The sequence below is a fragment of the Canis aureus genome, chromosome 3 (assembly GCF_053574225.1).
Source record: "Canis aureus isolate CA01 chromosome 3, VMU_Caureus_v.1.0, whole genome shotgun sequence".
NCBI lineage: Eukaryota > Metazoa > Chordata > Mammalia > Carnivora > Canidae > Canis > Canis aureus.
The window spans coordinates 36,249,281-36,264,100 of NC_135613.1; the positions used below are offsets into that span (position 1 = coordinate 36,249,281).

The window sequence follows — 14,820 nt, forward strand, 5'->3', positions numbered from 1 at the left end:
ACAGTCATGTAGCCAAAGGAGCCAAGGGGAGGGAAGAACACTCCGTGAAGAAGGAAGAGCATATGAGAACATTCCATGGTGGAGCTCGGTAAGTCAGAGAAACTAAAAGGAAGTAGGCATGAATGGATCTCGAGGATGAAGACTGTGTATAATGTGAAGAAGTCTTCAGTGGCAGGTAGAGGAAAACCACTCAAGGCCTCTAGACCACATGAAAGTTGATCTTAAAAGTATTAAGAAACCACAATTGTGTGTTATTTAAACAATATTCCTGGAATTTAAGAAAGAAAACAGATGAACATATGGGAAGGGGAAAAGAAACAAAGGAGAGAGGGAAACAAGCCATAAGTGACTTCACAATGAAGAACAAACTGAGGGTTGAGGGAGGGGGGGGGTGAGGAATGGGCTAGATGGGTGATGAGCATTAAGGAGGGCACTTGTGATTAGCACTGGGTATTGTACATAAGTGGTGAATTACTGAATTCTACCCCAGAAACCAATATTGCACTGTATGTTAACTAACAAAATATAAATTAAAAAACATTCCTGTAATCAGACCTGCATTGTGAAGCAGTCAGGAAGGAGGACATTTCACAGTGAAGTTGCTTTTTTGCCGCAAGAGCCCCATTATTAGAGTCTTCACCTTCATGATTCTAAGTGGATGTTTTAGCACATACCTCAGACCACTTCTCCCATCAAGCTTACCATCACCTTGCCTGATTGACATTATTAAAAATATACATAGATAAAAGACACTTTACACTAATCAGCCACAGAAGCACTCAGCAATTTCTACCAACAGTCTCAAGTGTCTTCTTATACTTACCATTATCAGAAGCAAATGAGCTAGAGTAGTCTGACCTTGGTCTGCAGGAAGAAATAATGCAAAGACCATTAACCTACTGTGTTGTACCTGTAGTCTTGCCACAGTCATCTCCAGTCTCACCACACCACTGACATGCACTTACCCTGCCTTCCCGGGGTACTCAACATCATCATATGTCTCGTCTGAGATGGAGAGAGGCTTACAGGCCCCTCCGTCTGGAGTTTCTTTCATGACCTCTAAGGCCTCCACATACCCACCTGTAAGGAAAACAGAGAAAGTCTTGAAGAATAGCTCATCAACTGCTACCATAAATGCATTCACACATGCCATGGCAGTGAAGGCAATAATAGGAAAGGCAGATTTCATAATCTGAAACTGGATTATAATCTTGGTACGTATGCTTCTTTGGCACATCACGTCAGCTTGCAGAGACTCAGTTATGTCCATGAAGTTGGGACAATAATAACACCAACTCTTATGTGATTGTGGCAAGGATGAATATGTATTTATGAAGAGTGCTAGCCTAGTGACCCATATTTTTTTTGATGGCTCTTCTGTAATCTCTGACCTCAGATGGTGAGATCCTCCAGGGTACAGCCCTGGAGTTCCTCTCTATTTCTTTTTTTAAAGATGTATTTATTTATTTGAGAGAGAGAGAGAGCAAGAGAGAGTGCATATGAGTGCACACGTGTAGGGGAGGGGCAGGAGGAGAGAAGGAATCTTAAGCAGACTCCCCACTGAGCACAGAGCCCAACATGGGGCTCAATCCCCCGACCTGCGATCACGACCTGAGCCAAAATCAAGAGTCAGATGCCCAACTGGGTCACCTCTTCTCTCTCTTTAAATTTAGATGACCTTGTCCAATTTTGAGTCATTTTCCCCTCAAATTTCTTAGATAAGTTGATTGAGCATATTAACATTTCTTATTCCCTTAGTGTTTGAATTAGCCAGAAGATGGTGTGCCCAGTTGAAAAATGTACAAGGATTTTTGGCACAAGTAGCTAGCCTGTTAATTGCACGTGCTGATTTATTTCACAGAACTGTAAACTTGTCATAACCATAAAACTGCTACATTTTTATCAGTTGGCCTAGGTTAATATTTTGAGTATGAGTGATTCAGAACCATTTTCACACGTGAGCTATTAATCAGAAAGAAGTGATACATCTGAAAAACAAGCAGTAAGCAAATTGACTTCTGTCAATTAAATGAACCAAACAACAAGATTTAATCCCCTGATAAGGGGACGCCTGGGTGGCTCAGTGGTTGAGCGCCTGTCTTTGGCCCAGGGTGTGATCCTGGGGTCCTGGGATCAAGTCCCACATCTGGCTCCCTGTATGGAGCCTGGTTCTCTCTCCGCGTGTCTCCACCTCTCTGTGTCTCTCATGAATAAATAAATAAAATCTTTGAAAAAAGATTTTATCCCCTGATAAGAAATCAGTTAGCATGTAGACTCTAAACTATCTCAAGCATGTTAGCTCCTTGAGCTATGAGGTGCTGCTTTTTCTTAAGGAGTTACCAGTAAATTTCTCCACCACAAAGGAAAGATGCTGGACACATCGGTGCTTAATTCCTAGTTCAAGATATTTTTTTTTCTTTCTTAATCCTTCATTTTGGCTGCAGCAAATATAAAAGTTTATGGATTCTTTTTAAAAAACACAGACAACTACCAAATTTACATCTCTAAGTTAGACATCTTTCATGAATGCTAGATACTCCATCAGCCTTCACACTACTCCCATTTGGTTGTCTAAACACATTATGCTCCAAACCAAACTCACAGTTTCTCTCCACAAATCTGCTTTTTTTCTGAAGTCGGCTCCATCTCAATAAAAAGTGGCAACCCATCCTTTCAGTTGTTCAGGTCCCAAGCATGAAGACATCCTTGACGCCCTTCTCTACATCCAAATTCTATCCCGAATCCAAACGCATCTCAACAAGTCTACCACGTATGCTCCTCCAAGCTCCTGTCATCTCTCACATTAGTGCAATAAGCTCCTAACAGGTCCCTGATTTATCCCTTCGCAATTCTTCTTTCATGACTGCAGCCAGAATGATTCTTTAAATATAATCAGATCATTCTGTTCTTGTGCTCAAAACCTCTCATTCATTCTTAAAAATCTGTCAGAATAAATGCCAAAGTTATTGCAATGGTCTACAGAAGCCCCCACACTATCTGGCCCCTTGTTGTGTCTCTGACCTCATCTCCTACTATACTGTGCTCCAGCCATACAGCCTTCCTGCTGTTCCGTCCCCATATGGGGTAGGCTCCCGTCTCAGGATATTTGCATTCCTTCTCCCCTCTCCCCAGAATATATTTTTAAAAGATTTTATTTATTTATTTGAGAGACAATGAGCAAGAAGGATGGGGGGAGAAGCACAGTCCTCACTGAGTAGGGAGCCCAATGCAGAGCTTGATCCCAGGATCCTGGGCTCACGACCTGAGCCGAAGGCAGATGCCTAACTGACTGAGCTACCCAGGCGCCCCTCCCCAGAACATTCTTACCCTACATACACTTGGCTCTCCTCATCCTTTTTTTTTTTTTTTGCTTTACTTCTTTAAAGTGACCTATGAATATTCTAAAATTATAACTTCTAACTCCATTTGCTTTCCTGATTCTTTTCTTGCTTTATTTTTTTCCTATAACATTTACTACCATTTTGGATATTTTGTTTATATTTTTACTATCTGTCTCCTCTGATCAGAATGCAACCTCCATGAACATAGAGATTTTTGCTATACCCCAAACACCTAGAAGAGGGCCAAATAAATGGCACTCCAATATCTTTTAATATTGAATGATTTGAATGCATAAGTCTCCTAACTAGAGTGTTTTGTGTATTGAGTTTATAGTGTTTACTGATATATTAAACTTTATATTTGCTATCTCATTACATACTTATTTGTTCTATTTTTCCCCCTCGTCTTCCTCTTTCTTTTTTTATTTTTAAAATATTTTATTTATTTATTCATGAGAGACACAAAAAGAGAGAGGCAGAGATATAGGCAGAGGGAGAAGCAAGCTCCATGTGGGGAGCCCAATGCAGGACTTGATCCTGGGACTCCAGGATCACACCCTAAGCTGAAGGCAGATGCTCAACCACTGAGCCACCCAGGTATCCCAGCACCTTCCTCTTTCTTGACTGAGATCTCTTCTTTCTGTATTGTTTGGAAGAAATATGTGCTTTCTTTTAATAGTTACCCTAGTGTGTTTTAAATTTTAATTATAACATGCAGGAAAAAGCACAAATCATAAGAGTACAGCTCAATGGATTTTTCCCAAATCGAACATGTTCATGTACAGAGCACACAGATAAAAAAAAAATCTAATACCGTCAGGGCCCCCAAGCCCTTCCCATGCTCTGTTCTAGTCCTCCTTCCCTCCCACAAGGGTAGTCACCATCATAATGCTTAATATCAGAGGTCAATTCTGCTTATTTATTAATTTTACATTAATAGAATCATTCAGAATGTTCTCTTTGGTGTTGCCTACTTCTCTTCAGTACTCTGTGACATTTACCTGTGCTGTTGCATATGGCTGTAATTTGTTCATTCCTATAAAGATTCCATGTATGAACAAACTACATTTATCCATTCTACTTTAGATGGACATATGGATGGTTTCCAGTTTGAGGTCATTATAAAAAGTTCTGTTATGAACATCTTGTATATATCTTGGTAAACTGAAGTATGCATTTCTATTGGGTATAAGAATAGGCATAGACTTGCTAGTCATAGGATATGCATATGCTGGGCTTTAATAGATACTGCCAGACAGTTTTCCAAAATGATTACCCCAGTTACAGTCCCAGCAGTGTAGGAGAGTTCTAGTTGTTCCATAACTTCACTAAGACTTGATATTTTTAGTGGTTTTTATTTTAGCTGTTTGGGTGGGAGTGTAGTGATATCACATTGTAGGTTTCTTTTCTTTTCTTCTTTTTGTTTTCTTTTTAAGATTTTATCTATTTCATGAGAGACACACAGAGAGAGGCAGAGACATAGGCAGAGGGAGAAGCAGGCTCCCTGTGGGAAGCCTGATGTGGGACTCGATCCCAAGACCCCGAGATCACCACCTGAGCCAAAGGTAGATGCTCAACCACTGAGCCACCTAGGTGTCTCACATTGTAGGTTTCATTTGCATTTCCCAGAAACTTAATGAAGGTGAACAGCTCTTCCATAATGTATTTGCTTTTTGAAAATCTTGAATGAAGTACCTGTTTAAGTATTTTCTCAAAAAAAAAATTTTCTCAATTCCTCTAATTTTTTTTTCTGATTTCTATTTTATATTTTCTGGATACAGTGATATTTATGGAAGATTTATGTATTCCATATATGAGTCCTTTGTCAAAAATATATATAAATCAAATAACTTCTCTCACTCTGTGCCTTGTCTTTTCACTGTTATCTTTTGATGAATACATCCTAGCTACTCTCTTTTAAAGCTAGTATAAATTACTTGCTATAGTTAAAAACTTTAAAATGTTTTGAGTTGCCTTCCCAGAATATATGCTATTAATCCTCAATATTTTTTTCATCTCCCAAGTTAGCTGTGTTGTTTTATTCAGTTGATACTTTCTTGCATCTAAAGTTATGCAAGGGATTATCTTCTTTCTTTCTTTCTGAAATATATGCTTTAGAATCTCTGTTAGGAGGTTTTATTTGGTGATTAAAGTCTCTCACTTTGTCTAAAAATATAATTTTTCCTTCATCCCTGACATACATTTTCACTAGTTATACAATTCTGGATAGACATTCAATATCTTTCAGTAGCATTGTGTTCAAATTGCACACTCTTATTTTTGAGAACTCAGCAATCAGCTTATTTCTTTCTGGATGACTGGCTTTTTCCTTTGTCTGCTTTTAAGGTATTTTAAGATTTTCTCTTATTCTTCAATATTATTCCATTTCTTTAAGATATAACTAGGTGTGAAGTTCTTTTCTTTAGCTTGCTTGAGAACTTTGGGGCTTCTGGATCTACACATTGTTATCTTTCAACAATTCTCAAAAATTATCAGGAATTACCTCTTTATTTTTTCCTCCTTCCCACTCTTTCCATGGTCCTTTTGTAGTTAAGATTTCTCCAATTATCCTTGAGGATTCTTATCCTCTCATTCCCTTCTTTCCTATCATTTCCCGTGTGAAATATATTTTGGATAATTTCTCTAGATTTATCTTCTTGTTCCTTAATTTCTTCACCTGTGTCTAGTTTTTAAAAGATATTTTATTTATCTGTTCATGAGAGACACAGAGAGAGAGGCAGAGACATAGGTAGAGAGAGAAGCAGGCTCCATGCAGGGAACCTGATGGCAGAACTCAATCCTAGGACCCTGGGATCATGACCTGAGCCAAAGGCAGGCACCCAATCACTGAGCCACCCAGGAGTCCTCACCTGTATCTAATCTGATGTATAATTTATTCACCACATTTCCATATCAATTTACCAAACTATCTTTTTCAAAAATGTTTATTCCTTGTTCATATTTTTTTAATTTTTAAAATATATTAATATATGTTTTGTTTTTAATAATTCTAGAATCTGTAATATCTTGCAGACTGGCCCCTAGCATCTGTTCTGCTGGTTTCCAGTCACTGTGACTTGTTTGCTTGTGTTTAGTAATTTTTGTCTATGAACTGTTAATTTTTAAAAGTATATGTTGTAGAATTATTTGAAACCTGAAATAGAAGTTGCTTCCATCAAAGAGGAGTTTGTTTACTTCAGGCAGTTGTCTGGGAGGGCTACCAAGCTGATACCACATTAGATTACACTGAACTTCTTTTGGACCACACACATAGTAGTGGGACTTTGAACTGCTACTTGGTTTGCATATCAGTTTATGGTAATCTTTTTTTTTTTCCTTCACCCAGCACCAGGGTCAAAATGGACAAGTCTCCTTGTGCTTACTGGGATTTATGTTTTGTTAATTTTTTGTTTCCGACCAAAAGAAGTGATACTTTTACTTCATTCATTTTTTTAAGAGGCCTATTTGCATAGAAGGAGTATAGAAAGACACTCTATTATATTTTTCTCCTCAAAACTTTCAATTTTCATGCCCACTCTCCTTGATTAAGCATTTTGTGCTACTCAAACAAGTACTGCAAAGAAGTATTAATGGACTCAGCAACTCCCTTTGTGTTTTAGCAGTATGTACAGATTACTCAGAATAATCCTCTTTGGACTATTTTTTTCATGGCATAATCCTCAAATCTATAGTGACTCTCATGGACAGTACATAATTACATGAAAATAGCTTTCAGCCCCATATTCGGGGCTCTCCTGTAACTCTTTTATTCACTTCAACTAGTCTTCCTCTCACTTCCATTTTTTTCTATACTCCAAGTTAAGTCTACCTATTTCTCAATTTAAGGCATTTTTAAAAAGTTTTATGCTATTTCTATGCTTTCTCGTGCATCATTAATATCAGAAAATATCTTTTGCCACCCTTTTTACATTTATTTTTGAAAAAAAATTTATCTCAGAATAAACACTTGAGATCTACCCATTTTATAATAAATCTGTAAGTATACAGTACAGTATTTTTAATTATAGGCACAGTCTTATTCATTCTGTGTGGACATATCCTTTGAGGTCCTGGCTTTATACAGGAGTCTCCTATTATAAGCTCACTTGGGGCAGGCCCTGGGACATAGCTCCTGTCCTCTGCACATCACATAGTCAAAACAGGAACTCAAGAGATTCAGAGCTCAGTAAAAGCCCTTAGGATGGGAGTAGCTCTGACACTCACCTTCCAGGATTCCTGGTTCCTATGAGTATATGGATGATTTCTTTTTACATCAGTTTGTGATACTTCATTTTCCAAAAATTTACTCTTTACTTTTCTTAGTCATGAGAATTATTCATATTCTCAAATCTACCATAGTCTCACTGATGTTGGATTTATTCTTTTATTCCTTTAACAAAGTTTTGTTGGGAGATCTCCAGTGTGCCAGACATGTACCAGGTTGCAGAAATACAGAGAAAAATACCAAATGGTCTCTGATCTCATGGTGCTCATTGTATACCACGGGAGACAAACATGTACCCCATGTATTATGTTAGGCATCCTATAATTTAGAGAAGAAAATAAATGAAGAGAACTAAGTTATTGAGCACATGAACTAAACACTTTATCTGTATTGACTGACAAATAGCCCTGGAAAATAAATAGTATTAACCCCATTTGCACATGAAAATCTGTAAGTTTCCTAAGATTATGGGATTAGTATATGGTGGTCCTGGGTCCCAGAAATGCTTGACCTATATGGAGATGTGGTCACTCAGTTGTTTCAGTGCCATGGAAGCAGAAAGAAGTGAGGAATTGTGGTCTCTGGAGAGCAGGAAAGAGAAGGATGGACTGAGGTAAGGGAGGCCTCAGAAGAAGTGACTTCTGACATAGATTTTATTTATTTGAGAGATAGTGAGAGCCAGAAAGATCATAGAGGGAAATGGAGAGGGAGAAGTTGACTCGCTGCTGAGCAGAGAGCTGGATGCAGAGCTCAATCCTAGGACTGTGGGATCATGATCTGAGCTAAAGGCAGATGCTCAACCAACTGAGCCACCCAGGTACCTCCTGAGATAGATCTTAAAGGATACCTAGGACATCATCAGGTGAGAATTCCAGACAGATCAAGCAAAATTATAGAGGTATTTAAACACTTGACATAGGACATGCAGAATACAGCAAAGTATTCAGGGAATACTTGTGAGGCAAGGATGTGGCCAACTAGCCCAGAGGTGGATTTTAAGGGGCCCCAAGTCCATCTTATGACCACTGAGTATTTATTCTTCTCATAACTGTTTTGTAACATGTGAAATGTCAATGGTTTGCTATGGTTTAATGGGTTGGGGTGGATATCTATTTTCTTTGTCTACCTAATATCTACTTTTTCCCCTGATAACAGCCCTTTCCTTTTGCTTTGGAAATCCTTCAATCTGATGTTATGTAGTTTTGGTAGAAGCTACTCTGCCCCCCAGTTCCAGGGGTGAGTTTATGACACAGGCTGAGTTCCAGAGCATCATATCCCTCACTCAGAATGACTGGTTCAGAGGTAACATGTGACCCAATCAGACCCAATAAGACTCAGATCTGGGCCTTTTCTCTTAACTATTGAGAAGGTAACAATTTCTAGTTTTCCTCAGGTGTTCCTAAGAGGATAGAGTATAAGCTTGTTACTGCTGGATGCCATCTTGCCTCCAAAAGGGTTGGGTTTGTCTGAAAGTTGATGCCAAGCCAGAGAGGGAAAAGCCAGGAATAGAAGAAATAAAATTGAGTCTTTGTGTTATTACTTGTGTACCTGGATCTAGCCATGGCCAGACTTTCCTTGAAGTGAGACTCCTCTTTTTGCTTAACACAATATGATACGATTACCATTACCTGTAATCAAGAGTCTTGACTAACACGAAGGTAAATACAACCTAAATAAAGTAAACTAATGATATCATACTATATCATATCATACATATCATCAGTGTGTCAATTATCTTGGCCTACAAAAATCAACAGAAGCCGGTAGATATACAAAGAAAGGAGTAAATGTTTGTTGAGGATCTACTTGTGACATACTGTCAGATTTGTGCCTCACAAAACCCCTATGAAGTCTAACACATGAACCCCTTTTATAAATGAAGAAATGGAGCTGAAGGGATATGAAGTTATTTCTTACATGGCTACTAAGTATTAGAGCTTAGATTTGAATTCTGGTCTTCTACTTCTAAATCCAGTGCTCTTTCCATGACTGCATGACTGCCTCACACTAGGGCAAGTTTCCTGGTACATAATAAATGTTCAATAAGTATTTATAAAATAAACTAAAATCCTTGACATGCACAACTTTAAAATAATTTGGTGATGGTGAAGAGAACCAGGAAGAAATGCAACTTACAGTGGCCTAGGGAGTGCCTGGCCAGCTTCGGGTCTTGGGGGCAGGCCTTTGTCTGGACAATGTGGCTCACAGGGTCCTGCTTTCTGGGCAGCATGTTCATGTTGCCTCTCTGGACTTTCATCACCTGGTTTCTTCCCAGCATCCCTCCACAGGCAGCCTCCTAAACATATTCAACAGGGAGATTGCTGTAGATCTCTGACTTACCTGCTCCGTTGGCCACTTACTTGCACTGTTCTTCAATCAGTTATTCCTCACGCATAACAATTTATTATGGTACTGAACACAGTCTCCCTAGACTAAGTTTCACAAGGATGCAGACCACGTCTTTTGCTCATTTCTGAATGGCCACAGAACACCCAGCACAGAGGCAGCCCCAAAGGAGGCAGCCAGGATATAACCAAGCACTGACTACAGAGCAGACTTTTCATGTATCTTATCTCACCTAATATCCATGACACCCCATTAGGAAAATATCATTAGTCCACATAATAAGGACTTTAGAAAGGTGAAATAATTGGTCTTCAAATACTCTGGTCTCACAGCTAGTAGTCTACCAGGGTAGGACTTGAACCCGTGCTCTTGACCACCAAGGGATGCTGTGTTCCTTTTGCCTCACATTTCATCTTTCCTCCTGCCATTCTTCTGTTCCTCCTCATTTCCCCACTGCAGTGTTTGTCAAACACTAATGCTGGGTTCTGGAGTTACAGAGAAGCCATGGGCGCAGTGGCCTACACACTGATCTTGGAGACAATACACACAAACATTCAGGTACAATGTGGCAAGTGCTATTTGCAATTGTATTGTTCACTGAGACAGAAACAGAGGAGGGGAGGTCAGTTCTCTTGGCTGGGAGACAGGGTGGAGAAAGACTTCCACAGTAGGTCTTATTAAAGAGTATTTTGAAATGTAAATAAGAGGGGGATCCCTGGGTGGTGCAGCGGTTTAGCGCCTGCCTTTGGCCCAGGGCGTGATCCTGGAGACCCGGGATTGAGTCCCACGTCAGGCTCCCGGTGCCTAGAGCCTGCTTCTCCCTCTATGTCTCTGCCTCTCTCTCTCTCTCTCTCTCTCTGTGACTATCATAAATTTAAAAAATAAAAAAATAAAAAAAAAGAAATGTAAATAAGAGATTGACTGAGGGGGTAAAAGAGTACCGGGAGGACAAATCAGCACGAGCAAAGGCACGGGTATCTGGAGCAATATTAGCATCCTCAGACAGGTATGTGAAGGCTGATGCTGAGGGAAGAGTGGAAGAAGCAGGGAAAAAAGATGAGATGAGAAGATATAACAGAATGAGGCTGAGTAATGCAGGGTCTTTTGTGCAAGATTCAGTGTGGGCCTCACTGAGCCCCAGGCAGCAATCTGAGTTAGATGTGCATTTCAGAAAGATCTGGATGGATTGCCAGGAATAGACATTGGGAATCAAGAAGAATTACAGGCTTTCTGGCCATTTATCAGATGACAATGGGAGAGGAGATTACTGTCCTTCCGACCGCAAGTGGGCAGGAGGGTTGACTATGACAATACATCTGAAAGTACTTGGAAAAGCTGAAGTACTTAGCAGATATAAAGTATGAGATTTCCTGAGTCCTTGGTGGGATCTGGGCAAACTAAAAGGAGAATATAAGGAGGGGCACTCTTTTAAGTCACATAGCCAAGAGTGAAATTTTTAATGGGGAAAAATGACAGTGATAAGTCAGAGTTTCACATAAGTGCAGTGACTGCCTTCCTTCACTGTGGCACCTAATAAAATGGTACATAGGTTCCCCTTGGGCTGTCCTTGGGAATGCTTTCTAGGATCAGTTTGAACCACAGGAGATTCTGTAGTTAACTGACTTACCATTTATATCTGACCACAAATCGCACTGCCCAGCTATACCACCCACATTTATCTAACATAGTCCAAGTAAGTTTTAACAATTTCCAAAACTCAAATCCACTCCATAAAAGCAGAAATATGTCCCTTCAGTGGTAGCTTGACCTGGCTCTTGTCAAATGGCCAGCATTGATAAAGAGCATATCCCCCACTTTTGCTCTTTCATGGTCAGTATCCCTAACCATGGTCCCCTGTTGTTTTTCTCATGCTCCTGATTAACCCCTTTCTGATCTCTGGCCTCATTGCCCACTTATGTCCTTGCCTTCCCTCTGGACTCAGTATGCAATGCCGCTTCCCTAACTCTGGTCCTTGTCTTTCATAATTAGCGACTTACTTCTTCCTTGAATTATGCTGCTTCGTGATATTCTATAAACACACAACCTGGTCCAGCCTGGCCTTTGGGCTTACACACCAGTTCAGGCCCATGCCACCAACAAGCTGTTTGACTTACTCAAGCCCTACAGATGGAACTGGAACAACCTGATATTATAAGATAGGCACTTCTCAAATAGGTTTTTAGAATATTCTGAGCATTAGTAGCAGTGCTGGTGGTATCAACCATTTAAGCCTCTGACCACTCTGTTTTGAAAGGGATAGTGTCAATTGGATATGAATACGCACACAGATACAGTATTTACTAATAAGTCATAATTAACAATGTACTTCATTTTTACAGTATCTTATGGTTTACAAAGCATTTTCACATACATTACTTCATTTTATCATCACAAATGAGAATAGAATCAGGGTGGAACTGAGGATGGTAACTGGGTAGGGATTATTTATTTTTCTCTTACAGATGAAATGACTGAGCTCAGAAAGTAAGTCATTCTCCTAACCAGGACCTCTGAGCACATACCTTAAGGAGGCCCTCCCTCCAGGGTAGTTTAATTGCAGGGCACGGCACCCAAATGAGTGCCTATGTTTCACCCCCTGAATGCCTTGCTGAACTCACATTAGTCCCAGCCCTACTCCTAAGGCCTGCTTCATGGCCAGTAAGTAAAAACCCTGAAGCTAGAGCTCAGTGTTACTATCAAGTTCATTTCTTTGATAAAACACCCAAGACCCACTGCATCTTCTGACTTTCTCTGGAGAGCTGTGTCTCAGCCACTAAACAGTCACTCGATGCACTACTCCTATGACATGCCTCAACTGGACTGTTTGGCCTGGAACCCTAGAACACCAATACCTTGAAAAGATGGCTTGAAGGTAGATCCTTCTTTGGTTTTCGAGGTTCCAATCCACATGGTTCTTTTTCCTTCTTTTTATCTTCATCTTCATGTTTAGAGCTTAGATGTGAAGAGACATAAAGGGAAAAGTGAGGGTTAGACCGTTTAGGTCATAGGGTACCACCCAATACCAAACGAAATGAATGGAAAAAATGAACGACATGAATAATACCCTTTTTCTCCCCAGCTTCTTCTAAGATGAGGATCAGGTCACTCATTAGATAAATTTGCTGAGTTTCTACCTGCCCCAATTAATGTCAGAATGAATCCCGGCTTAAAATCTCCTAGGAACTCCTCATTGCCTGTAGGATAAAACATAAGCTCATTGTGATCTGGCCGCAACCTTTCTTTCCAACCCCATCTTCTTCTGCTCCTTTCCTCCACTTTTGCTCTAGACTCTCATATTCTCCAAACCTACCATCCTAGCTCAAGCAACTCCTCCTTTTTCTTTGCTATTTCCCGTTACAGACATGCCTCCTGCATCTTTTATTGTGGGGAACACAATACCCTTCTCAATTTGTCTGAATTGTCTTACTTCCAAGAATCCTTCCCTGATTCTCCCAGTCATACCTTCTTGCCTGCTGCCCCAATACTTTATCCTTCTATCTTGCATTACAAAGCACTGTCTATGGATCTGCCTTCAGTTCCTCCACTTTGCCTTGTAAACTAACAATCAAATTTAAAGAGGCAGAGCTCTGCTATTTCTATATGTATCTCCAGCACTAACACCGTGTAAACTGCAGCAGCAATATAGCACAGTGCCTGGCACAGAGTAGTACTCAGCCAGCCTTCCTTAAGGAGATGAATGATTTCTGTGCACCAGTGTACAGACAGCAGCTGCACTGAAGGGGCAAGGTAGACAGTGTCATGAAAAACCCAAGGACCAAGGAAAGAATGCTAAGGAACATCAACACCCAAATGAGAACTTCTGCTTCTGGCATACTGAACTAGATTGACAACCACATTTATGTGGAAGGCAGAAAAAGAAGAGACCTCAAAGAAACTCAGAAAAGGATGTCATCAAGGGAGGAAAAACACCAGAGATAGTAATGTTCTGAAAGACAATGGAGAGAGTTTTGAGGAGTTTCATTCATTCATCTAATTACTGAGCACTGTGCCCACTGTTAAGGCCATATGCAGTTTCGTGATGATTGGGGGCTGTGAGGGAGCCCACTATACATACCTCTTCCCACAAGTCTAAGATTAGCCTTTCTAAAAAATCGAATTTTCTCATTTTATAAATGAAAGGTCACAATGCGAATCTCAATGGTTGCCATGAGAATTGAGATGTGAGTAAAATGCTGAAAGCCTAGTATTGTTCAGAGCACATAGTGGACCCACAATAATTGTTGGTGTCCTTTTCTTCATTGAAGCATTTGCTGTGTTAGAATTACCCAATTCTTAGGTTCTCATTGCACATTGTTCGTATTTCTCCTAAAACATTAGCTGCCTTGTTGATGTATATGCCCTTGGTAATCCATTTTGCCCCTCAGTTCTTGTCTGGTAGTCTCGACATAGCTGGATCTCCATAAATAATTATAAAATTAAATTCAGTATTGTGGGGCACCTGGGTGGCTCACATCTGCCTCCTATTCAGGTCTTAATTCCAGGGTCCTGGGATCAAGTCCCACAACAGGCTCCCCACAGGGAACTTGCTTTTCCCTCTGCCTATATCTCTGCCTCTCTTTCCCTGTGTGTCTCTCATGAATAAATAAATAAATAAAATCTTTTTAAAAATTCAATATTGTGACTCCTAGGAATACCATGAGGGAATGGAGTATGTTATTTCTGCTTTGAAACTCTTGTGGCTTCCCCTGACCTATAGTATAAAGTCTAAATCTGTGCTGTCCATGTGTAGCTATTGTACATTTGAAATGTATCAGGTCCAAATTGAGCTGTAAGTATAAAAAATATTTGGATCTTGAAGACTTGTTATGAAAAAAGGATTATGAAATACTTTAAGTAATAGTTATTATATGGATTACATGTCAAAATGATAATATTTTGGATGTACTG

At 39.9% G+C, this 14,820-nt stretch overlaps 1 protein-coding gene across 3 annotated transcripts in view; it reads right to left on the minus strand.

Moving 5' to 3' along the window:
- FYB2 (FYN binding protein 2) overlaps positions 1–14,820 on the minus strand; it is a 133,192-nt gene that overhangs the window by 38,658 nt on the left and 79,714 nt on the right. For all 3 annotated transcript variants that reach the window (XM_077891917.1, XM_077891916.1, XM_077891918.1), the window contains exons 8-11: positions 12,765–12,864; positions 9,703–9,862; positions 966–1,080; positions 824–864 (exon numbers count right to left, since the gene is read on the minus strand). In XM_077891917.1, coding sequence (XP_077748043.1) covers positions 824–864; positions 966–1,080; positions 9,703–9,862; positions 12,765–12,864 — 416 coding nt within the window. The remainder of the gene's footprint in view (positions 1–823; positions 865–965; positions 1,081–9,702; positions 9,863–12,764; positions 12,865–14,820) is intronic.